Source organism: Physella acuta, unplaced genomic scaffold (genome assembly GCF_028476545.2).
Source record: "Physella acuta isolate Inbredline_101_S28 unplaced genomic scaffold, ASM2847654v3 ptg001368l, whole genome shotgun sequence".
Classification (NCBI taxonomy): domain Eukaryota; kingdom Metazoa; phylum Mollusca; class Gastropoda; family Physidae; genus Physella; species Physella acuta.
The window spans coordinates 9,771-33,601 of record NW_026732883.1 but is presented as its reverse complement, the minus strand read 5'-3'; the positions used below and the strand labels follow the sequence as shown (position 1 = coordinate 33,601).

General features: G+C 31.5%; 2 protein-coding genes across 4 annotated transcripts; one reads left to right on the top strand and one right to left on the bottom strand.

The window, feature by feature from the left end:
- Positions 1–514: 514 nt before the first annotated feature.
- LOC131927052 (protein EFR3 homolog B) lies at positions 515–19,478 on the bottom strand. 3 transcript variants are annotated; one of them, XM_059282708.1, is made up of 23 exons: positions 19,353–19,478; positions 17,338–17,414; positions 17,035–17,165; positions 16,566–16,716; positions 15,994–16,115; positions 12,913–13,050; positions 12,371–12,508; positions 11,778–11,856; positions 10,987–11,122; positions 10,201–10,329; positions 9,924–10,020; positions 9,539–9,587; positions 9,257–9,429; positions 9,011–9,086; positions 8,627–8,788; positions 7,335–7,460; positions 6,898–6,974; positions 5,862–5,888; positions 3,544–3,680; positions 3,040–3,128; positions 2,353–2,398; positions 1,538–1,641; positions 515–1,366 (listed from the first exon to the last, which is right to left on the bottom strand). In XM_059282708.1, the coding sequence occupies exons 1-23, from the start codon at positions 19,357–19,359 to the stop codon at positions 1,256–1,258; spliced, it is 2,382 nt and encodes a 793-aa protein (XP_059138691.1). In that variant the 5' UTR covers positions 19,360–19,478; the 3' UTR covers positions 515–1,255. The 3 variants fall into 3 exon arrangements, with proteins under 3 accessions (XP_059138691.1, XP_059138692.1, XP_059138693.1); XM_059282709.1 differs by having other exon boundaries at positions 3,040–3,125; XM_059282710.1 differs by lacking the exon at positions 5,862–5,888.
- Positions 19,479–19,704: 226 nt separating this feature from the next.
- On the top strand, positions 19,705–23,552 carry LOC131927051 (trafficking protein particle complex subunit 5). The gene is made up of 7 exons (XM_059282707.1): positions 19,705–19,810; positions 21,286–21,374; positions 21,611–21,737; positions 22,061–22,118; positions 22,525–22,584; positions 22,774–22,838; positions 23,100–23,552. The coding sequence occupies exons 1-7, from the start codon at positions 19,745–19,747 to the stop codon at positions 23,196–23,198; spliced, it is 564 nt and encodes a 187-aa protein (XP_059138690.1). The 5' UTR covers positions 19,705–19,744; the 3' UTR covers positions 23,199–23,552.
- The last annotated feature ends 279 nt before the right edge of the window (positions 23,553–23,831 follow it).

Sequence of the window (23,831 nt, the reverse complement as noted above, 5' to 3'; positions counted from 1 at the left end):
AAAGTCTACATTCGTTCTTAGAGATATTCTTGTTCATCAGGTTTTTTGCATGGCTGCAAAGGCTTGTTTGACTTTATAGATGCCTGATTTAATTTCAGCTAGCAGTCACCTTCATCATTGAGACTGCTGCCTAAATATGTGAAATCTTTTACTTCCTCTACTTGTGTGTTGATTATTTTAAAAGGTTCTTTATTGTTGTTATTATTGACAGTAAAAGCTTTTTAACTCTCTATTTTAAATAAGGCACAACTGTCCTGTAAAAACTTTCAGCAGGAATACTTACCTCAACACCAACCACTATTGGGTTGTATTGGTAAGATTTAATCTACACATTAAGAAGTTATAAGAAAGATGCTTAAGCCTTTCACTTTCAGGGGAAAAGCCAAGTAAAAATTTCAATCAAAATAAGAAACAAAGAGGTTAGTTTAGCAGACCAAATGTATACAAAAAAAGCTAAAATTCTGGCAACAACCTGAAGTGCCCTTTTGAAAATAAAATGAAACAGTTTGTATTTTTTCAATTTTAATCAAACAAAAAAAAACTGGTATCACAAACTAGGATTGCACATTGTAAATATATTAATAGCATACCGTTATTGTACACAATTCATCAATATCCTTCAAATGCTGATCAAACAAAATTATTACAAATGAACTTCGTTGTAGCAAATTAGTCATGTTTTTTTGATGTGTAGCTGATAAATAAAAATGTGACAAAGATCCGAGATCAATTTCAATTTACAGTTACTCTAATGCTATTTGTATCTAAAAAGACATAAACAAAGACATGTGACTAATTCTTTAGAGACTAGTTCTTTAAATACTGGAAATTAAGATGAAATTTGTGTCCATATATAATTTTAGGGGATTAGGATTTTTAAACATCAGCAATGAAAATCATATTGATTTCTAGATTTTAATTACTTTATCAAATGATTCTTATATACACAAAATTATAGTGAAAACTAAGTACACTATTGTCATATATCATCTACTCACTACCAACATTATCAAGGTCCAAATGTAACAAAATTATTAAAAACTATATATACATTGTAAAAATGAGTGTTCTCTTAAATAGTAATTGAATTACAAGACTTAAATATTTGGTACCTAAGATGCATCGATAATAATTGAGCATTGACAATTTTAAAAATGACTAATCCATTACAATACTCCCCATCAACATAATTTCATTACATAATTATTTACAATGTCTTCATACGTGTGCTACTCTGTAATATCTTTTCAGCATCTTAATACACAAAAAGTTTAGGAAAAACCATTTCCTGCTGAGGTTCAGAGGTCAGTCTATCCTGGGAGACCATGTCCAAAATCTCATTCAGTTTGTTATGAAAATGGGTTGACTGAAAGGGAACAGCAATATAATTTTTATCAGAAAAACAAATGCTCATGTTATAGAAAAACCACTGTATTTTATCTGACAAGGACAGAGTGGCTGAAGTAGTGACTAGGATCAAATTAAGAATAACAATGTTTTTCTCACAAACTCTACTGGCAATAAGATAGTTGCTTACCTTTGAATGAGCAACAATGTCTTCAAATGGGGCAGAACGGAACATGTTAACAACTTCTCTCCTGTGTTTTTCTTCTTCAGCTTTACCAACAGAATTATCTTCAGCTTTAAAACAGACAAATTATAAAAAAATAATTTAAAAAACAACCCTTTACCAACAGAATTATCTTCAGCTTTAAAACAGACAAATTATAAAAAAATAATTTAAAAAACAACCCTTTACCAACAGAATTATCTTCAGCTTTAAAACAGACAAATTATAAAAAAATAATTTTAAAAACAACCTTTTACCAACAGAATTATCTTCAGCTTTAAAACAGACAAATTATAAAAAAATAATTTAAAAAACAACCCTTTACCAACAGAATTATCTTCAGCTTTAAAACAGACAAATTGTAAAAAATAATTTAAAAAACAACCCTTTACTAACAGAATTTATAGCTTTAAAGGGACAGATTCAATACAATGTAAAATAAAACCCAATAGCTTAAGTTAATGTTTTAATTTTGGAGAGAAACCAAAATTAAACAAATACTGCATTGAAGATTATTCTTGGGTATGATAAAGGCTATAGAAGCACATCACATGTTCTTAGATGGACAAAGGCTACAGAAACAAATCCAGAATGAAATGCAGGCTGAAGTCTAAGTCAACATGCAATATGGCGCATAGCATGTTAACAAGTAATTATTAAATTGGAGAGAAATTCCTTTACAACATTACAATAACACACAGAGAAGAAGTCATTTAAAAGTTTTTGAGCACTTTTGATTACATAGGCTAGGAGATGTAAGTAAAAAAAAATAAACATTTTACCCAACATTTTCTTCAAAGACTCCACAGTTATTTCCTCCGTCTTTTTCTGTAGCGAAAGATAGAAACAAAACACTTTTAGAAGCATAACCCTTTCTCATCTAAAACATATGCAACAAATTGATTTCACAAATGACATTAATTACTCCATCGGTGTGGTTGAGTCGGTAAAGCTCATGGTTGCTAAACCGAAAAGTCTCGAGTTCGAACCTTCGGGCAGATGAGGCTCGTTAGCTGGGGACTAAAGAATTAGTCACATGTCTTCTAGAGAGACAACTCCAAAATCAAACAACTGCTGCCTTGTAGTTTGTTCTTAGTTGGACAAAGGCTATGGAAGCAAATCCAAAAAGAAAAGCAGGCTGAAATCGGAGTCAATGGCCTCAATGGCGCATAACCAGTTGACACATATCCTTAATTGTGTTGGAGGGGGATTCCTTACAACACTAAAAATTAAGAACGAAGAAGAAAAAGAAGACTCTATTGATAAAAGACAAGGGAAAAATCTGAAAATTTTTGTCAAAAAAAATATACAATCTATATACATAAATTACATAGAAATTTGGTTGCATTACATGAAAATAAATCAGCAAAAAGTTTAATTCATATAACTATTTTTTAAGTAATTTTTTCATTAAATATTAGAAACACGTAAATCTTAAGCAAAATTCTGCAAATGGTCAGGTTACTTACAGATACATGCGGAGAACCATCAGTTCCTTCCATTTCAATATTAATGGAACCAACATCACTAACACTAGTTCCCCCTTCACCAGAGCCTACTATCAAGAATAAAGACACATCGTAAACACCTCTGGAAACAATGAGAGGATGTTATAACTTAAAACTTCTCTATCAGCATAAATAAACGGAAAATTATGGAAAAAAAATTGCAAGAGTCTTTAGTAGATAGCTAAACAAGATTTGTTTAGAATAGTGAGTTTTCTTATGTTAAACGCAATCAGTCTTGGGTTGCTTATTTTCTACTTTCATAGTTTGATTCCCTGAACTTCAGTCCAGCTTCACTATTATCACACTCAATGAGAATCCAATCCATGAAAAGATTTAGGTGGTTCAGTATTTAACTTAATCAACATAAATAGTAAAAGTAGTAAAAGGAAGCAGTTTTGAATGAAATAAAATTGAGATTTTTAACACATTTTTAATAGACCAACAAAACAGTCTGACTTGACTTACCCCCAAAGCCTAAGTTTGGTCTAGCCGAGAATGGTGTGCTTAGTCTTGTAACATCTAAGCCAGAGCTACGCAGGCATTCAGCCAACTTATCTTGATGAAACAAGCAACTCTCTTTAACTTCAAAGTTTTTGGGGTAGCTGTCAAAACATTTGAATAAAAACAAAACATTTATCTAGTATATACATGACAGAGACACCTTTGAAAAAAACAACAGAATATTATTTTAGTAATTCTAATACAAAAATGTATAATATAAATGATTTTAAAGATAATGCCATTTAAATACTTGAGTCTACCTATCTTTTATCAAATCATGATACAGATACATTAAACTTACTTTATATTCAACTACAGTAAAACTTCTAAAAATGTTAAATTGAAAGGTGGACAAATATTGAGCAAGCAATTGATGGTAGAAAAAAAAAATTCAATTTGCTATGGGCTAATGTTCTTTTTTAATTAATTAAAAAAAAAAATACTGCTGTAGTATGCATCACATATAAGAAAGTGAATTAAGTTTTAAGTATTCAAATTTTACAAGATATAAAGCATAGGAGATGATGCACATATTATATAACAACTTGGACCCCCCCCCCCCCCCCCATAAAATATTTTATGTCTACAAAACCCATACAAATGTAAAAAAGGGGGATAACAACCCCTTTCTTCACAGAACAATGAATTACAAAAGGCATTTGGTATGCTTTTTAAAAATTACTGTTACTGTGTTTTGACTAAAAAAATATTTGTTTAATCATTATACATGAACAGAGATTTTGAAATAATTGAATTCATCTTATGTGCTATGTAACTATTATATTTCCCATGATCAGAACCCAACTCCATCTAACAAAGGTATAAACCACTACCCGCCCCCCATAGTGTTACATAATATATGCCCAATCAATATGAAAAAAAAGGAAAAAAGAAAATTTATAATCTATACTGCAAGATCATTTAAGGTGAAAAATACACTTTTTTTTCTCTAATTAAAAACTTTAAAATAAAAACTTAATAGTATTTATATAATCAGCATAAAGGTAAATATGTAGATAAGATTATTTACTTATTTTAAAAACATTTTCACAATTTTTAAGAGATGTTTTTTTTGCCCACAACTAGAAGAGCTCGGATTAGGACATGTTAATAAAAACAAAACAAAAAGTAACCTGTAAACAAAATAAACACAAAACACAGAACTTGTTAATATCTCAGGTTTGATGTAGCACAAAGCTCCAAAACTATGGATGAGTTTCAGAGTATGGCACGTCTCATGCTAATCATCCAGATGAACTAATGACACAAACATTCATACCATTTAACTAATAACACAAAAAATAAATTTCAAGATAGCAAGTTGACAACACCTTTTTTTAACCTAAATGGATGATGTCGAATAAAAAAATAAAATAAAATTAGATGAAGATTTTGTGTTGTATAGAATGAACACCACTGAAATAATTTCGACAATCTGAAAGAAAATTCAACCACCCTAGATTCATTCACTAATTACTAGACAAAACAAGTCTTAAAAAGCGTTAAATAAAGTATTACTGGATAATCAGTTATAATTTTCCTTATTAATGATGAACTAAAAAAGCCTTAGAAACTATATAACTGTACCTGTAAATAATTTGTTTTTAATGTAAGCAAAATGCATGAAATTTTTTTTTTAGCAGTAATAATTATAATCAAAACGGATGAGTAAACTAGCTGCAACTAAATTATATATCCACTAAATTGAGATTTTATATGTAAGAACAGCTAAATAGGATGAAGCTCTCTGTGCGCTGAAAAGCAGATAGTTGTTTACTTAGAATTCACTAATATGGAAGATATTGTGGCTGTGGCAACATCATGTGCTGTAAAGAGTGCCGTTGTTAATGTGAAGATTTTAGAGTCAGACCAATCAAATGCAGCTATACACGGGAACTAAAATGAGTTTTTTTTTAACATTTTCAAAAGTGTAACTGTTATATTGCTTATGCAAGATTGTGGTTTTATTTATATTTTTTAAATAAGTGTTTCTGTTTTTACTAAAATAGTGGTGCTCCTTTAACTAATACTCAGCACAAGATTATATTTGTATTTGTTTTTGAAAAAAGTACAAATGAAAAAAAAAAAACAATTTAAAAATGCAACATTTAACAAAACAACTGTTAGAAATGCAAAACATTAGGAAAGAGAAACTTTCCTGTAAGTTTTCGTTGTCTATTCAAAGAAATTTTGTTTTAGTCAAGTTAAAAAAAAAATGGTTGCGTGGATGGATTTGTTGAAAGACAGCAAGAATAAGCATGCAGCATGGGCAGTGTACTTACAGCTCGGACTCTTCGAGGTCTGACCAGCTGTAGAGAGAGTGGTCAGGAGATGGGTTATAAGTTAGCCCCAGCCACAGTTTTATCACATTTTCTACTGTGGTTTACCCCAGTCACTAACCATTTTATTAAATAACCATAACCTATCCTAATGCAAAAAGGTTAAAAAATTTGTTTTAAATAAAAATAGATGAAGACCATCACTTAAATGCAAAATATAAAAGTTTATATAAAAATACAATAAAATTAATTTAAATTACCATAACCAATTAAATATATATTTATATAACCTATGCAAAAATGATAAATAAAGGTCAAAATGAATAATAAAACAGATGAGGACCATGAGTTTTTAAAACACACTTGCAGGACTCAAATTCTAATGTGATTTTTTTAAAAATTTCAAATGTTGGATAACCATATATACTGTAAATCAAATTGTTACCCAAAAAACACACAAGGTACAGTGAAGGCAAGGTAAACAAAGCTAAAGAATAACAGAGCAAAGCCAGCACAACTTTAGCAGAAATATATACATGGGAATTGTTTAATTATTTTAATTACCATGATTAAATTTTATTATCAATAGTTCTTACTGTTTCGTTCTACAACATACAAATCTAGCCGTTATGCAGAAAGAAATTCTTTCAATTCTTATATTTTTGTTATCTTACAAAACTTTGAAGCACTTTACAAAGTCAAAAGGTAAGTAGTACTGCTCCTTCCCAGAGTTAGGCTATTTGGAAATCATAAAGCTTATTAAAAGATTTAGAGTTCGTTCTTTTAATATAATATACATTTGGTTGGATCAATTTAATTCTAAATTATTTTTTTATGAGTGAAACTTTACATGCTTTATAATTTGAAATTATTTCTAAATTTATTGTAACAAAAAATAACACCCGTGAATAAATATTAGGCCACAGAAGAACCCCCCAAAAAAATCATAATTCTGTATATATTAGCTGTGTAAAATTAAAATAAAATGGGTTGGATCATTCATACATCAGCTGACAACAAATCCAAAAACAAAACAAACCTGTGAGGTCGATTGTTGCGGTTAAAGGCAAAATCTGGCAATAAGTATGGCGCATCATTTTCTCTGTTCTCTACAACCTGCGGACAAAAAATAATAAATGCAAAATGTTTGTTAGCTAACTGCTATCAATTTCCATTGACAAGTTGCAATTGCTCCACTAAAATTGTGGATGTTCATTTTTCACAATATGATTTTAATAGCATGGTTTATATTTCTCGAGCTTAAAGCAGGGGGAAGCAAACTAAAGTAGTGATTTCAAATTTAAAAGAAAATACTGACTTGCACGTAATATAAATCATATATTGGGTATAATTATAATAAATAAACTGGTTGGGGGTTGGTCAACTAGAAGGTTAACATGTGACATTCTTTATTAAGAGAAATGAATAATGTTTCAAATTTAAGTACATCCATCAGTAATTTGAAAAAATGCTCACCCTCAAAACATTATGATACAAGGAGCCGGCGCTTGTCAATTGTCCGAGAACATTTAAGAATGCTGCAACAAGACTATGAATGGCACACAAATGGGTGACTGGAAGAGAACTGTTTAAGGCCATTTGCTGCGATAAAAACAAACAAGGTAATTAAAAAGTCTAGTGACAATTTTAGCGCAATTTCCTTATGTTATCTAAAAATAGCTCTGTCGTAGCGTAAATCAAGAGCAGGGTTAGTAAAACCATTGGTTAAAATACATGTTTTATTTACAATAGAGTTACATGAGAAAAAACCATTGCGCGCCTAGCTACTGAACGTGATGACGCAGCCATTGAACGTGATGGCGCAGCTATTGAACGTGATGACGCGTGTGGTGTGGTTGGAAAAAATGCCTACTTTTAATTAATTAAAAAAAAATGTTGTGACCGAACGAAAGGATATTTTTGAAAACTTTCTTCGGCAATATTGTTCTAAATTATGGCAGGAATCGATTGGTAAATGTTTCAAGTCGCTAAGTGGTCTGGTTGCCGAGATATGGGCCAAAAACTGCATTTTTTCTATCTTCTTCTTCTTCGTTCTTAATTATCAGTGTTTGAGGGGGATCGAGATTTATCTGCCAGTGGGTTTGAACTCGAGACTTTGTTCGAATTTATCAACCATGAGCTTTTTGCTGACTCGACCACGCCTCCAACACAATTAAGCGTTACGTGTCAACTGTTTATGCGCCATCGAGGCCATTGACTCCGATTTTAGCCTGCTTTTCTTTTTTTTGGATTTGCTTCCATAGCCTTTGTCCAACCAAGAACAAACTACAAGGCAGTAGTTGTTTAATTTTGGAGTTGTCTCTCCTAGAAGAGTGGCTGTCCCCAGCTAACGAGCCTTATCTGCCCGAGGGTTCGAACTCGAGACTTTTCGGTTTAGCAACCATGAGCTTTACCGACTCGACCACGCCGACCCCCCATTTTTTCTATGTTTTTTGACTTTTCCGGGAAATCCATGAAAGAAACCCGGAATTTTTTTGGCCTATGTTCATCCTGGTAACTTGCTTAACATAATTGCTTTTGGAACTAGTCATCGATATTGCTTCGTTGAGGAGGAGATACGACTTAAAGCTGCGGACACACATCCATCCATTCCCAGAAAAGACGAGTTAATAAACGCAATTCTCCAGAATGGAAATTGCGCTAAAAAATACTTTTTTAAACCATTATAAAATTAAAGAGCTCATAAGGAGCTTATCAAGAATATAAAAATTATGATTAGAGAAATGTGAGTAAAGTTTGAGGGTCACCTGGATGTCTAGTGCTAGCCGCACCAGTTCAATGATAACCTCATCTTGACCAACCTCCAGGCATATCAGACACATGGTGCAGTAGATGGCCTCAAAGTTGTCCACACGATTTGACTCCAGCTGCAGGTTCTCCAGAATGTGCCAGTACAGCTGCATCCCACTCTGGCCATTTTGAAATTTAAGCGATCAATCAAAAATAATTTTTTAAATTAAATTTTTAAGTAAATTCATTTACGAATTTAAAAAATATTTTAAAACTTTATCTCAGATTATGACAGTACAAATCTATCATTTTAGTAGATTTTAAAAATACATTAGCTACTACAGCTAAAGATTAATTACAATATCAATCTTGCCATAGATGTATGCAGCTTGATAACTTACCTTTTTCATGAAGAGTAAATCATGACGGTTGTTAATTTTGATAGTCAGGTGTAAAGTAGCTATGTCCTTTGGTAAACTAAAAACATTAAAAAACTTTTTGAAAAATATCCTGAATAACAGCAGTCACAATAGATCAGTCAAATTATATCTAAAAAAATTATATGAAATATACAGTCTAATAAAATGTGTTAATTTTTAAAAAGGCGAACAATAACTATGATGGGGACATAAAACACTGTAACTTACGTGATGTGTTTTAACTTAAATGCATTGCCATGGCGGTCAAATAGTGTATGTAGAATCTCTTGAACAATTATGCGCATGCCTGGGTCATCAATTAATGAGATGCGCAACAACGGATGAAGAAATTCTGGTGGGAAGGCTTGGGAGAGGCCAACTGTCTTGTATTTAGTGGCCACCTGCGTCAACATGTAAGAAAGACTTTAGAGGACAAAACAAATCAGGGAGAAATTTAAAACACATGATAAATTAGAAACATTTGAAGACATGAAATTATTCTTCCTTCACCTTGAGAAGAGTCCTAAGCAAGTTCACAGATAACTGCTTGTCCATTTTTCTAATTTAAAAAAAGTAAAACATGAATTTAGCATTTCTTAGGTTATATTTAACTTTAATGTAACATTTTTTTAAAGAGTTATTTGACCCATAGCTATGCTTTCCCTAGATCACTACCATTATCCAATTCCTGACCCTGTAGCTCCCACCAGTGATATTTTTACAGAGAAAACAATTTAAATATTATTATAAGGCTGGCTAAGTAAATATCTGGTTTGAATGCAATTTATCACTCAAATGAAACATTCAGGTGTATTTTATGTTCAAATAAAAATATGTCCAATCATAAACTATATTTTTAGTTTAAAAACAAATCATGAATGAAAGCAAAACGAACCCGATTTCCTCTTCATTTGTAAACTGTGGGAACTTGCCCATTATAAACATCATAATCTCAATTTTCTGGTAATCTGGCAAGTTGTTGGCAAATTCACCTGGCAAATCAAAAGAAAATCATTACCACACACCCTTCACATTCAATATGAGATGCTATTGTATGGAAGATGAGGGTAAGAAATGATTGTATCATATCTAGTACATTTAGGCAGTATTACAATACTAGGATTTGATATCAGCTAGATGATGTTTGGGAATGGATGTAGAACTGAAATCACCAATAGTGTTGACAACCACTTCCTCAAACTTAATCTCTTCATTGCGCTGGTGCTCCTCTGAGCTCTTCCTGTCAATGGAGATCCTAAGGTGGCGGAGCAGGTTGTTGAACACTTCCAACACAGATGGGCCTGCAGGCAAAAAATAAAATTTTTATATTATTTAGTTAATTTACAAGTCAGCATGGTAAAATGGTAAGGCACACAATCTCTAACCAGGAAAGTCTTGGGTCTAGTATTAGGACTCAAATAGCACAGAATACTGTCTCAGGAGTTAGACTACCATTAGCCAGGCAGGACTCGACGTAGCGAACTCCAATTAACTGGCAAATGTGTGGGCTTGGGAGCCTCACGAAGAAATTGGTTTGGTCGCTTCTTATCCGTGGGCTCGCACCAGGCTTGCCTTCCCCCCACCAGGCGCAGGACATTGTCCTACCTGTATTAGAACTACCTGAGTTTACCCAGCTCTAATGGATGGTGTGGTCGAATGGTAGAGCATTTGTTTTCTAACCCAAAAGTCTTGAGTTTGGGTCCCTGACTAGAGTCATAGCACATCCCTGAGTCAACCCAGGGAAAGTAAAGGCGGCTGGGCATCGGACTGACTACACTATCCCTTCATATGGCGAGGTCACAGAAACAGATGCACTCTATTTCAGCTGCCCAATGGGAACAGGTTTGAATGGGAACTTTACTTACAAAGGACTGACATGGTATTCTTAATTTGGATTTTAGGTAGAAAGAAAAAAAGCTGCTGTGTTTGATTGAAGAGAAAATAAAATGATAACTGACCAGTAGAATTTCCTGCGGATATAAGTACAGCCTCATAGAGAACAGTAACAATGCATGTCTTGATACGAGGATCACTCTTTGCATGTTTGTCTACATGGGTAAGCAGCATTTGTACAACCAAATAACCATACTGGCTCTGGGGGGAAATTAACAGCTTTGTGTTATGACCACTTTGAATACTGCAAAGTATTTTTCCTAGTTCAAATTGCTAAACACTAAATTACAAACAACACAAACTACCAATAATCAAGAACAAATTTTAAGGGTATGACATGATTGAATACTTGATAAGTATTGGGTTCAAATTACACTAATTGCCTAACTTAAGACAGAGAGAGCAAAGAGGGCTGGGTAATGTACATGCCACACAATCCCTAGATTTATATATGATGTAGTAACAGAAACATATTTCTAGATCTAAGTATAACTTGCCAAAAAAATGGAACAAAAAAAAAATTTCAGTCAGATTTGCGGAGTTCATACAATTTTAGATTTTTTTTTTATTTCAGGAAAATTACAGGTTTTAACAATTATTTTAATGTCATGAGAACTCCAGGTTCTCTTGGAATTTTAAGAGGTCACACAAACTCTGCTTATGGATTGCCAAGTCCTCAAAATGGTATATTCCTACAGTTTAAATCAAATTTGTGACACACAAGACTTCAGGCTGATGAGACATTAATATAAAGAATAATCCAGCTTCAAATGTTTAGCTTAAATTTTTTGTGGCTTCTGTATTTATGATACATTTCACTGTATAGAGACATTGAGAAAAAAAAAGCTGTACCAACCTGTACAGAGAACATGATGATCTTGAAGACTCGAATGGCAAAGTCATTTGGTACCCACAGGTTATGGTTGTCTAGGTGACTGTATATAAAAATAATGCTCCTAACAACAACTGATACTTAAAATGTTGATTGAATAAATAATACATCAAATACTGCAATTTGTTCTCTCGAGGGAAAGGAACAATGAGTAAACCTCAGACAAGCCATACAATAGGTACGGCAACATTATGTTTCTGGAACATGAAGTTGGTTCTAGCAAAATACTCTTGTGGTTGGCTTCTGATAATATGGAATATGTGCGACAAGAAAGCATTTTGCACCAACAGACAAGGATCTAGACTCTGCCCCCAAAGAACACCACTGAAAGAAATTTTGTGTAGAAAGGATTGCTGATTGCAAAACCACTGCTTGTTCTTCAGCAACGTTGGACATGTTTTATTACCCTCCTCCTATGTTACATTTAAGAAAGAATGTGAAGGATGATGTTCTTAACTGATTCAGACAAAAATGCTTTAATTATTTTATCATTATATAAAAAATTAATGCTTACAAGATTAATTAGTTCTTCTGAGAAGGTATGATGCTGTACTTACATTAATACTGGTGATAAAACAGACTTGATGTTTCCATAGGAAGCACGGCAAATAAGATCTCGGAACACGACCTCGGCTAGATGGGCTGGGTTATCTTCTTCTCTAGGACTTTCAGCGTCTCCATCTTCATCTGCTGGTCTGACCACAGGAGACAGGGATTTAAAATGACTTTCTACACCGAAATAACAGATTAGACATACCCTATTTACATTGACTTCAAATAAAATAGTGCTACCTACTTTGATGAATATGAAAAATTAATCCATGATTACAAAGGATGTACTTAAAGTTATTTAAATTACATTGGGATTGATCCACTTAAAAAAAAATTCCAATGGAAACAGTTAGGTTATATATTAAAAAAAATAGATGAATTTTAATTATATGAATGATAAAGTACAGAATTAATATTAACATGAGTTTTAATTATTTAAAGAATAAAGTAGAAAATCAATTAAAATATGGGTGAATAAATATCAAGCTACTAAGTTTCTAAACGGTGAATAAAAGCATTTTGCATCAACTAAACTAAAAATACTAACCCGTGTTCTTGCATGTTGTACAGAAGTGAGGGAACAATTTTGTCCATGTGCACGGCCTCCCAGATGTTGACCTGCAAGTCATCACTAATGGTCTTCCTGACAACACCTTGTAGACCCTTCAGTCCAGCCTGGCGGAGTCTGCGGCGACAGCAAAATGCACTTAATACTTTCTCCACAATGGTAGCTTTCTTTGTGACAACCATCTTAACACTTAACCCCTAGATCCAATTTCTTGTTTTGTTTTTTTTTAAACCTAGGGGCCTACTTGAATATATTCTTTCTTAATATATAAAAATATCCCTTTTGTCATCCTGAAAAGTTATTTTTCTGTTTTTGAAACTTGTTTCAGTTTTTAGTCTCCATTTTACAAAAGTAACTGTTACATAAAGCCAAGAACATATTCACAAGTGAAAACTATTTCTATAGAACCAAGCTTAGTATTAACACTTTAGATCAGTTGTACAAAAACATCTAATCAATCTTTTGGCCAGCAAAAGTTGAATCACACAACGAATACCTTAGAGGATTAAAATTTAATCTTCTAATCAATAATCCCAAACACCAATAGGATTCTATCTCTTGTAATCGTTAACATGTCTCTAGCAAGCCGCAAATAACTGTATTTTTATTTAAAACAAAGTATATTTTAATTTGTAGATTAATTGTTTATGCTAAATCAGGTAAAACTTCTAATATCAGATATAATATAATTAAATTTACTACCCTACAGTAAGGTATTAGATTAAATAAAAGAACAATTATCACTATGACTTAGATTCAAAATTATCATTTTTTTTTTAAATTACTGTTTTAACCCTTGAACACAATCCATGTAACTAAAAATAACTTAAACACCTAGATGAATTAAGAGTAAATAACTAAACCCGGCAAAAAGAGCTAGATCTAATGCCAAATCAATAAATGCACACTTAATAAGTACTAATGCTAAACAGAAATCTGTATCTTTCAATAAGACCTAATGCCAAAAAAAAAATGGAATACTTCAATAGGTTCTAATCCCAAGTAAATAATGCACAAGTCAATAAGATAGAGTACACTGTAAATAACAGCACACTTCAGTAAGATAGAATACTATGTAAATATTAACTGCACTTATTAATAACAATCTGTGCACCAATAGGAGCCAACAACACATTAAACAAAAGCAAGAGAAACCCATCACAAACAACATGATTCTCCACTGGTGGTCACCTCTCACTCACAATGCCTGCAAGCCAGTTTTTCTAGACACAGCAAGTACCTCATTGATTTTATTGATCACTCCCAGCCCCCTCCCCTCCCTAACATAGTCTTAGCATGAACAAGACAGCTGAAGATAAAATACCCGGGCAAGAGATTATATATGAGAAGGTGAAAAAAACAAAAAAACAACAACAGGAAAATCTAAATTCTTGTGAAGTAAGCTTTAAGGTTAACAAGGACAACCATTTTCTCAAACTGTACAGGCCTACCATTAACATTACATTTTTATAAGACATTTCTGACAGCTCTGCTGAAGAGAAATCAATTGCAATCATAAAGTCAAAAAGAAATAAGTGCAATACTTGTCGATATAATAGGTCAAATTTACTTCATAAAATGTCAAAAATAATGAAAAGATAGGGTCATCAAACCTACAGTATCAATTAAATAGATTTAACACTAGAGAATATATTTATAAATTTATTTTCTTATTTCATTACTTATAATGGAAACAGAAGAATAATTTCTAATTAAAATGTAATCATTTGCATGAGGTACTTGAATACATTTTAGCTTATTTTATTTTGGTGACCTAACAAAACATTTCAAACTATATGGATTAAAAGTTGAGGGTATACATAAAGAGTATACTAAACTACTGTTAAGACACCGTAACAAAAAAAAACAAGTACATAAAAGTCATTTGTATGAGCAGTAATGTTAATCAAAACTCAAGGTTACAGATGGGCTTTTTGATTGACAAACTTTGTGTAGGAGATGCTTGTATTGGGGCAACAGGTGGTAGGGGAAACATTCAGTGAAAACACCACAACCAGCAATAAAAAACATAGGTAGACAGAATAGCTCAACCTTTTATGATCAGGTAAAACAAAAACCCTTCTAAAAGGCAGAATGAAAAACATGTAATAGGCCTAATAAGAAAAAGCTGTAAAACATTTTTCAGCTGCTGTCATGTCAAGATTTACTTGTAATTTGTGGGAAAATGGAACTTGACAAACTAAAGTAAAAAAATAAGACTTCATACTAGAACTTGTTAGTTATAATTATTCCAATTAAATTTTACAAGAAAATAATTCCAAGACTATTAAGGACTGACATTACGCAAGTAAATACTGAACCACTCAATTAGTTCATAAATAACATTAATGAGCTGTGTGTGACTCATAAAAGAATTGACTTATTGATACTCTATTTTTAAGCCTCAATCAATAGTCAGCTCTACTTTAGATACAACAAACACAAAGCTATGACCTTCCCTCTTTTTCTAAATTTAACTTTTTTTAAATCAATAGGCTGCATCTAGTAAATGGGTTTGGAACATTAGCTAGATAACCTATTCTTGCTAATAACTATTGTATGTGTTATGTAAAAAAAAAAAACCATAAATTTATAAATGCACAGGTTATCTATAGATTGCCAGACAAATTTTAATAATATAATAAAATTATATCTAAACAGAAATTACATTTGTAAAATTTAGCATTTTAAATGTCACATAAAAATAAAACTACCTGTAATGTAAATACACTATACCCCAGAACCTATTTTTTAGGTATGATTAATTCACTTATCTGCAAGACACTAATTATCATAAAATTTTGTGTAACCTTTCTTAATAGTAAATCAGAAATATTTTTTTAAGACTTGCTTCATAAAAATCATGTCAACCAATCAAAAAGTAAATTTAGTTAAAACATTTTTAGGGCAGGAATGTCTTTTTTTAACTGTTAAATTACAAAATATTTAAATGTTATGTAAACTTATACAAAAAGGTGACTGAATTATCGCAGGACCAGCTGTTTGTTAGAAATTTCAATGCGTTTAAAATAAAACAGTTTATGTTCATTTTGAACTTACTTTCTTCTAGTTGGTGGGTCGCTGTTATTATTATGACAGAGAGAGCTGAACTTGGAAACAAAGAAGTCGTATCGTCTGTGGTAGGATGGGGCATCTTCTTCAACATTGGCAAATTTCACAAACTGAACAGTAAAACAGACTAGAATGAGTTGACATTTGCAAAAGTTTAAAGAAAAAAAAAAGAGAACTACAGAGCCATTACATGTTTTTAACAAAATATCCATTTATAAAGTTAGTACTTATGACAGAAAATTTGAGTATATGAGTATAGATCATGTTTAAAGCATGAAATCATCAATTTAAAAAGCAAACAACAAATATACCTCTGGTTTAATAGGAATCTTGTCAGAAAAAAAAATGTATTTGGATACTAGAACAACTCCCATCTGCTTTTACTTTCTCTGACTTAAATACTATGGTACCTGTTTCATTCAGCAAAGTTAATGTCTTGATGTATCTCCAGCTTTAGTTAAGATGTACCCTTTGTTTTTAACTAGACTTGTATTTTATAAAAATGGTTAGAATGAAATTATTTAGACAACAACAAAAGCCTTTAAAAAAATGTATCTAACCGATTGTGTTGCTCTTATTTGCATTTTCGGATCACCACATTCAAGTAATTTTTGCACCATTTTCAGAAAACTTTCAACAAACAAGTTTAGTGAGTGAGCATGGCAGGAAACGAGCAGTTGGTCCAGTATTTCCATCGATATAAAAACATATCTGCATTTGAAGAAAAAGATGATACTATAAGCTGTCATTCATTAAAGTTGTTAAAAGGACAAATGAATGAGAGTTTTTACAGCAAATGAAGATTATAATGCTAGGACCAGATCTACTGCTTGTCTCTGAATGATACTTTTCAATCCACAAAATTTAATGCAATTTAAATCACAAAGCCAATATTTTTTTTGGCTTTACCGTATAACATAAGTTGTACTCATTGTATTATATCCAAATATGCTTCTAACCAGTATTTTATGATATGACATAAAATAAAAGCATTAATATGAAATTGAAGCCCATCTATCCAATACTTACTGCGATCTATGACGATTGATATCTGCGCTCAATTTTCTTTCCAAATACTGACCAATCCTATCCAGCTTCTCTGGCCTTGAAGACAATGCATAAAAGGTCAGCTTCTCCATATTACTTTTGACAAGCCCATCCTGTTGGGAAGTAACAGTTTAATAAAATTGGTTAAAATTAAAGGTGAAAGAATGCTATGTTGATAAACAAAATTAGCTTATAAGTAAAATACTTCACTAACTGAAACTCAAAGTAGTAAGAATAATTTAAAGAATAGGTATGAAAAGGTATAAATAACACAGCAATACTTACATTAGGATTAGCAGGGAAAATGTTATCCACTAATCTTTTGTACCGAGGCTTCAATGCAGTACAACACACACAAAAGCCTAAAATATTGTTTCAATAGGGAAGAGTTTTTATATTTTATCAAATAATAAAATAGCAATAATTAAATTACCACTGAAATACAAGTTACTAAATCTTGCTTTTTAATGAAACAATAAAAACATTACAACTTCCTTTTTACTTTCTCGTATATACAAAGTATAGAGAAAGTCTTGTAATTGTGCAAAAAAAAAAAATTCGAGATTTTTACAAATCTCAATGTTTTACTCCGCACTGATACGGAAAAACATAATTTTGCAATCTTGTCCGTATGTCTGTGTGTGTGTGTAAACACGATAACTTGAGTACCGTTACAGCTAGGTTGTTGAAATTTCATATATAAGTATTTTATCAAAATCGTAGATCCGTACAACTTTTGAGCAATTTCCGATAACCGGAAGTGGTACTTTTTCTACTTTGAATTTTTCAAAAGCCTATAACTTGAGTACTATTTCAGATAGATAAATGAAGTTTCACATGTAAGTAAAAGATTAAATCCTCTACCTTCTACCAAATTTTGAGTAATTTCTGTTGAATAGAAGTAGTAATTTACGCTATTTCCGATTTCTAAAAGAAAATGCATGTAAATTTATAAAGTACTAATAATATTGCACACTATTATGAACATCTTTATTTGGCGTACGCTTGGTGCGCAATTCTTTTTTTCTATGCGATTTTATTCTATTTTCAAAAGTTTAAGTAATTAAAAATCATGTCTATATTCCGAGTTGCCATCCCACGTTGTGTTATATAAGAATATTCGAGAAAGTTTAGGGGAGATCAATCCCGGTTTATTTTATTGGGGATTGTCCAAAAATTAAGTGATGATCCTCAACATAGTTTACCACCATTAAAATAAAAATTACCACATGTATTTAACACAATTCAAGGACAGCCCTTTGATTTAATTTATTATGTACAACGGGGGGGGGGGGGGGAGTATCATTGTTATTGTGTCCTATACTTTATTTGCAAAATGTCGGTATTTTGAATGATTGGATGAATACAAATACATCAACGGCTTGTTAAAACTTTGCAACTTATTTTTCAGACAAATTTAATAAGCCATTTTATAGGGCATGGTAGGTGAAAAATATTTAATAACATATAGGCCCTGTAGGCATGACAAATTATTCTTTAAATTGGAAGTATCAATAAATCATTAGTTATGTGGGTATGAGGTGGAGTTAACTATTTGAACTAGATTCTAAGATTAGAATAAATGATGGGTGTGACCATGCCATAGACCCCGATTTTAAGAATTAAGTATTTTACATTTGACCACACAATTAGATCTAGTATCTGGACCTTAATAATATAGGCTAATCTTTGTAGGCCTAGGACCTCATAATAACTAATCATTGTATTATTTAATTATTAGGCCTAGCCTACTAGATCTATTATTTAAATATATAGGTCTAGGCCTAATTGAATTGGGTAGACGTAAATTGCCTAGCTATTTTAGATCTTGATTGAGGATTCTATATCAAGTAAGTAGGCCTATCTATTAGATGTAAGATGTGGTGTCAAAACTGTCAATCAAAAGATTCTCTTGAGTTGAAGCAAAGCAGAAATCTGTGAAGAGTGGAATGCAAAGCATTCGACTAGCTTAAATAATTATTTTTAATTATTAATTAATATTAATTATTATTCTCATTCATTCATAGAGTATCAATATTCCCCCTAGAACCCGTGTCGTTTAACAATTTAAAGATTAAAGATGTATTAAGATATCTATTTACTCAGGATATAAAAAATAGTTTCGTTCCTGATTTGTAACTTACACCGAATACACCGATCAGAACAAAATTGAAAAGATGGGTTGATCATGTTTTTTTAATACGCCTGGAATCTAGATCTAGTCTATCACATCATTAATTATTAATAAATAATATGATTTCAATTGGATGTAGACTAGTTGGGGGGTGTACTTGACATACCTGCCATTCTGTAAACGCGTAAATTCGCGTTTATCTCTTATGAAAACACTATTTCATCGCAAACATGATTACTCTTGTTGTGAATCTATTTGCCATTTCCCAAATTTATAAGCTACTATATTTTTTTATTATCTGGCCAGATTTCTAACTTTACTTAAAATAAAAATAAGATTTCTTTTAGCCAGCCTGATCTATCAATAATATCAATTAGTTTATTTTTAGGAAACCAAATTTGTACAAACTAATTTTAAATAGTTTTTATCTATTTGCAATAAGAATCTTTTAGTGTTATTTTGTATGTTGATTTGGAAAATGATTTTAATGATCATTTCCATAAACAAATGTTTCTGTGCTTAAATGGCACACAATAGATAGTTTTTTGGAATATCAAAATGTCTTCTCTGGGTAAACAAAAATCATCAAATCTAGAAAAGTCACTTGGAAAGGGGAAACCTGAGGTACTTAAGTCGGCAAATCACAAAGCCTTCATTTTGATAAAAGCATTAAAACTTTCGAACCATTTAGATCTATGTTGATAAAGTTTTCTTAACAAAAGATTTGAAATTTAAGAAAGCACAAGACAGGTTCTGGGAGGGTTGTGATTTTTCAATACGAATGGAATCTTCTTTAAAAAAGGGGTGTTCTGTCGTTAGGTTAGGCCTATTAATTAAAATAATTAAGTTAGTAAATACACACATGGCTGGCAAATGTCAATGCTAACCCTATCCCTAACCCCAACCCTGGTCCTACCACGTGATACGCCTAACCCTCTAATTGCCCTAATTTCTAACCATGAAATTAGTCGAGATTACAATGTGTAACAATACTACTAGATCTAACTAGTAACAACCCAACACCCATTTTTTTAAAGAAGATTCCATTATCGGACACAGGTATCTTTTATCATCCGAATCTAGATCTAATAATAATATTGTTGACATATTAATATTCGACAATATTCGTGTCTATTTTAAATTTTTAGATTAGCCTATAGATTATAGATCTAGGCCTACTATCAAACAGTCTGTAAAAAATACAAACGGAGGAAAAGAAACATCTCTTAACTTCTAAAGCCTGAAAATAATTAAGAAATTTTTAATTAAATATTTTAGGGCGGTAATCTATCATTTTAGGTACGTAAAATAGGCCCAGACTAGTAATGTTAAAAAAGGTGACTCATGAGGGCCTAAATTTTAGTAATTATTTTGCATTATCAAGAGGATTTATTTAGGTTTTGAAAGTTACAAAAATGTTTCAAGGTTTCGTTCATGTACCTGTACGATAGATAACCTTTAGGGCTAATATCTAGAAGTAGAAGAATCATCTGAAAATGTTTCTAAAAAAAGAGACTTTTAAGATCTATGAAACTTAAATAAACTTTTACTTTTAGATTTTATAGAAGGGGGGGGGGGGGGAATTAGGACATTTCATTAAATTATTAATAATTTCTATTTAATTTGCATGATAAGGTCTGTATTTTGGTACCTTTAACCCTTACCCTAGAGGTGGATAAGAAGTTTTTATGTTTGGTTGCAATTCAAGGTCTACGCTTTGTATCCCTAGCAAAGTGGAGTTTGTTGCATTGAGTTAATTATAAACTCAAAACAATAATATAAACAATCTCATTTTAATAGGTCAGGCCACATACCACACACGCACAAATAGTATTGTGTGTCATGCCGGCCTTAAAACAAAGTAATAAACAATTTATAAGCTAAACTATCTTTATTATTTTCATTAGCAATAATGAACTAAGTAGTTGATTTCTCGCTGTCAGTTTTTAACACTCAGTGAGGTCATTGGCTTTAGTTTTTAAATTATACATTCATTTTTTTTTACTAAATACAACTGTATAGTTATACACTTTTTGTTCAATGTTTTATTTTGACTTTTTCCATTTCAAAATAAATACAAAATCTTTCTTTTTTTGTAGGTAAATATAGCAACTTTTGCCTTGCTTTTCTCTGAAATTGTGCAATATTGTCAAAATCGAGTACACACAGTACCTGAATTGCAAAACAAGTAAGTGACAAGCTCTATCCTAATAAAATTTTGTTTTGTTGTAATTAGCAAGAATTCATTAGGTTAATTAGCGAAAATATGGTTTTCTTTATATTTATGTTACCTTATTTTACTATGAGTAGAATGTAAATTTCTACTCTGTTACCATTATGGAACATAAAACTAAATTTATCTTGCATTATGCATGTTTCTTTTTTCCCCACCATTTTGTAAAGTTAGTTTTTCCTCTGTTTCAGATTATCTGAACTTGGTCAACATGTTGGATCTCACATGCTGGATGTCTTGTTCCTCAGAGAGAAGGGATACAAAAGAGAGATTAAATTACTAAGCATGCTGATTTTCATAAAGTCTACTTTCTGGAAGGTACATTTATTATAAATATCAATGTATCATGTATTAGATGTGTTGGGTTGGGCGTGGTCGAGTCAATAAAATTAGTGGTTGCTGAGCCAAACAATCCAGAGTTCGAACCCTCGGGCTGATAAGGCTCAATAACTGGGGACGACTTGCAGTTTGTTTTTGGTTAGACAAAAGCTATGGAAGCAAATCCAGAGAGAAAAGCAGGCTGAAATTAGAGTCAGTTTACACAAAATACTTGTGTTGGAAGAAATCTCTTCCAACATTACAATTAAGAATGAAGAAGTAAATGGGTTTTTTAAATGTAAAATGTATGTTCTTATTTGCAGATTGTCTTTGGTAAAGAAGCAGATAAACTTGAGCAGGCAAATGATGATGATAGAACTTGTATCCTTTGTTTTGGTACCTCCATCTTGTGAGAGTTGTCTAATTCACCACTGCCCAGTTCAATATTTCCACCTTTCTGGGACTGTTTCAGCCAGTTTTTTTTTTTAGTTTCAGAACATTCATGCTAGTATTATCTGCTAATTAAATTAGTACTAACAACTTTTTCATTTCACCTTGCTATTCTCTCTGCAAGCTTGAAATGTTATGTGAAATATATCCAACCATATACACCTTTGATTTGAGTGGGCTTAAGATCTTTTTGTTATGCTGAATAAACCTGCAGGAAAAATTATAGGCGAGTGAGCAAGTGACAGAGTGCAGGTGTTGTCATTCAAGTTGCACTAAATGTTTTTAAATAAAAAATTCTTTGTTTGTGTGTGATTAAATCTCTTAACTAAACCCAAAGATTACATCATTGAAAAAGAGCCCCTTGTAAATAAATTTATCTCTGTTCCTAAAGACAAAGGTAGGTTTCTCATGTGACACATTCATACACATTCATAACTATTAGCATCAATAACATTGCTTTTAATATTAAGATGCAGCTTTAAAAGTACATCATTACATGTTACTTTTGATTTTTGAGTGCAGTGTTAAATTGTTCTTAAAAGTTGCACTTGAATTTGTTAAAATTTGGGTATATCATTTGTTGCAGGAAGCTTAAATTGTGCAGCATTCACAGCTGGTATCTTGGAATCTGTTCTTAATGGTTCTAACTTTGTAAGTAGCACATGTAAATTTATTAGTTTCACAGTTGTGTGTTTAATCAGTGCTGATGTTCATTTCATTACACAGTTTATGTAATAGTTCTCTCACAATCTTTATAGTAGTTCCTAAGTGCTGCAAATGTTATCACAAATAGGCAAAAGTATAAGGTCACCAGTGTAATTAATTTAAATCAAATTAAAATGCACTTAATTAAAATAAAAATGTGTTAGATAAGGGGTGAATGATTGTTTTATTGTTGAGCTCTTGTTTCAGCCTGCTAAAGTAACTGTCCACTGGCACAAGGGGACAACATTCATGATCAAGTTTGATGAGTCAGTCATCTCAAGGGATAAAACTGTTGACAGTCGATGAGTGCTTGGCATTTTTTCTTCACTTTATGAATGTTGTTTTGTTTACATTATCATTATGTATGTATGTGCAATGAATTACATTTTTTTGTTGAATCAACATGTGTTTAAAAAAAATTCAGTTATTGTGATGATAAAAGCATTCATCGATATGATTAAGTGACATGATTTGAAGGTCTCATTGTTTCCCTTGTTTGAAAAGACATTTTGTTAACTATCAAATTATTTGTTTAATATAAACTCATGTAGGTTGGTGTGTGAGTTTGAACAATATACATTTTATTGTATTATTTATTGTAAAATTATGTGTGAAATCACATTTCGTTTGTTATTAAATACTCACAAATTTCACAAACAGTTTATTTGGTTCTGATGATTTATTTTAATTATATAAATGAATTGATTTTCTGTGCATTTGTTTTTTATAAAATTATTGCACTATTCCTATTTTATTTTGTAACTTATTTGAAAAATTCCTTAATTTACTTAAAATTTAAGTTAAAAGATCATTCCAAATCCATCCTGAAACATACCAGCTAAATATTTTTTTTTTGTATCTAAACAAGATTCTGATTCATACATTTTTGTTCCTATAAAAGGACCATATTTCACACTGATGATCTTACTTAGTGACAAT

Excerpts from the sequence above, each read along its gene's own strand:
- LOC131927052 (XM_059282708.1), bottom strand. Across the intron at positions 12,509-12,912 it reads TACAACATGCAAGAACACGG|ACCAGCAGATGAAGATGGAG; the intron begins GTTAGTATTTTT and ends TCCTGTGGTCAG. Across the intron at positions 7,461-8,626 it reads GGCTAGCACTAGACATCCAG|CAAATGGCCTTAAACAGTTC; the intron begins GTGACCCTCAAA and ends TTTTTATCGCAG.
- LOC131927051 (XM_059282707.1), top strand. The coding sequence starts at position 19,745 with ATGTCTTCTCTGGGTAAACAAAAATCATCAAATCTAGAAAAGTCACTT. Across the intron at positions 22,119-22,524 it reads AAATGATGATGATAGAACTT|ATTACATCATTGAAAAAGAG; the intron begins GTATCCTTTGTT and ends CTAAACCCAAAG. Across the intron at positions 22,585-22,773 it reads CTCTGTTCCTAAAGACAAAG|GAAGCTTAAATTGTGCAGCA; the intron begins GTAGGTTTCTCA and ends CATTTGTTGCAG.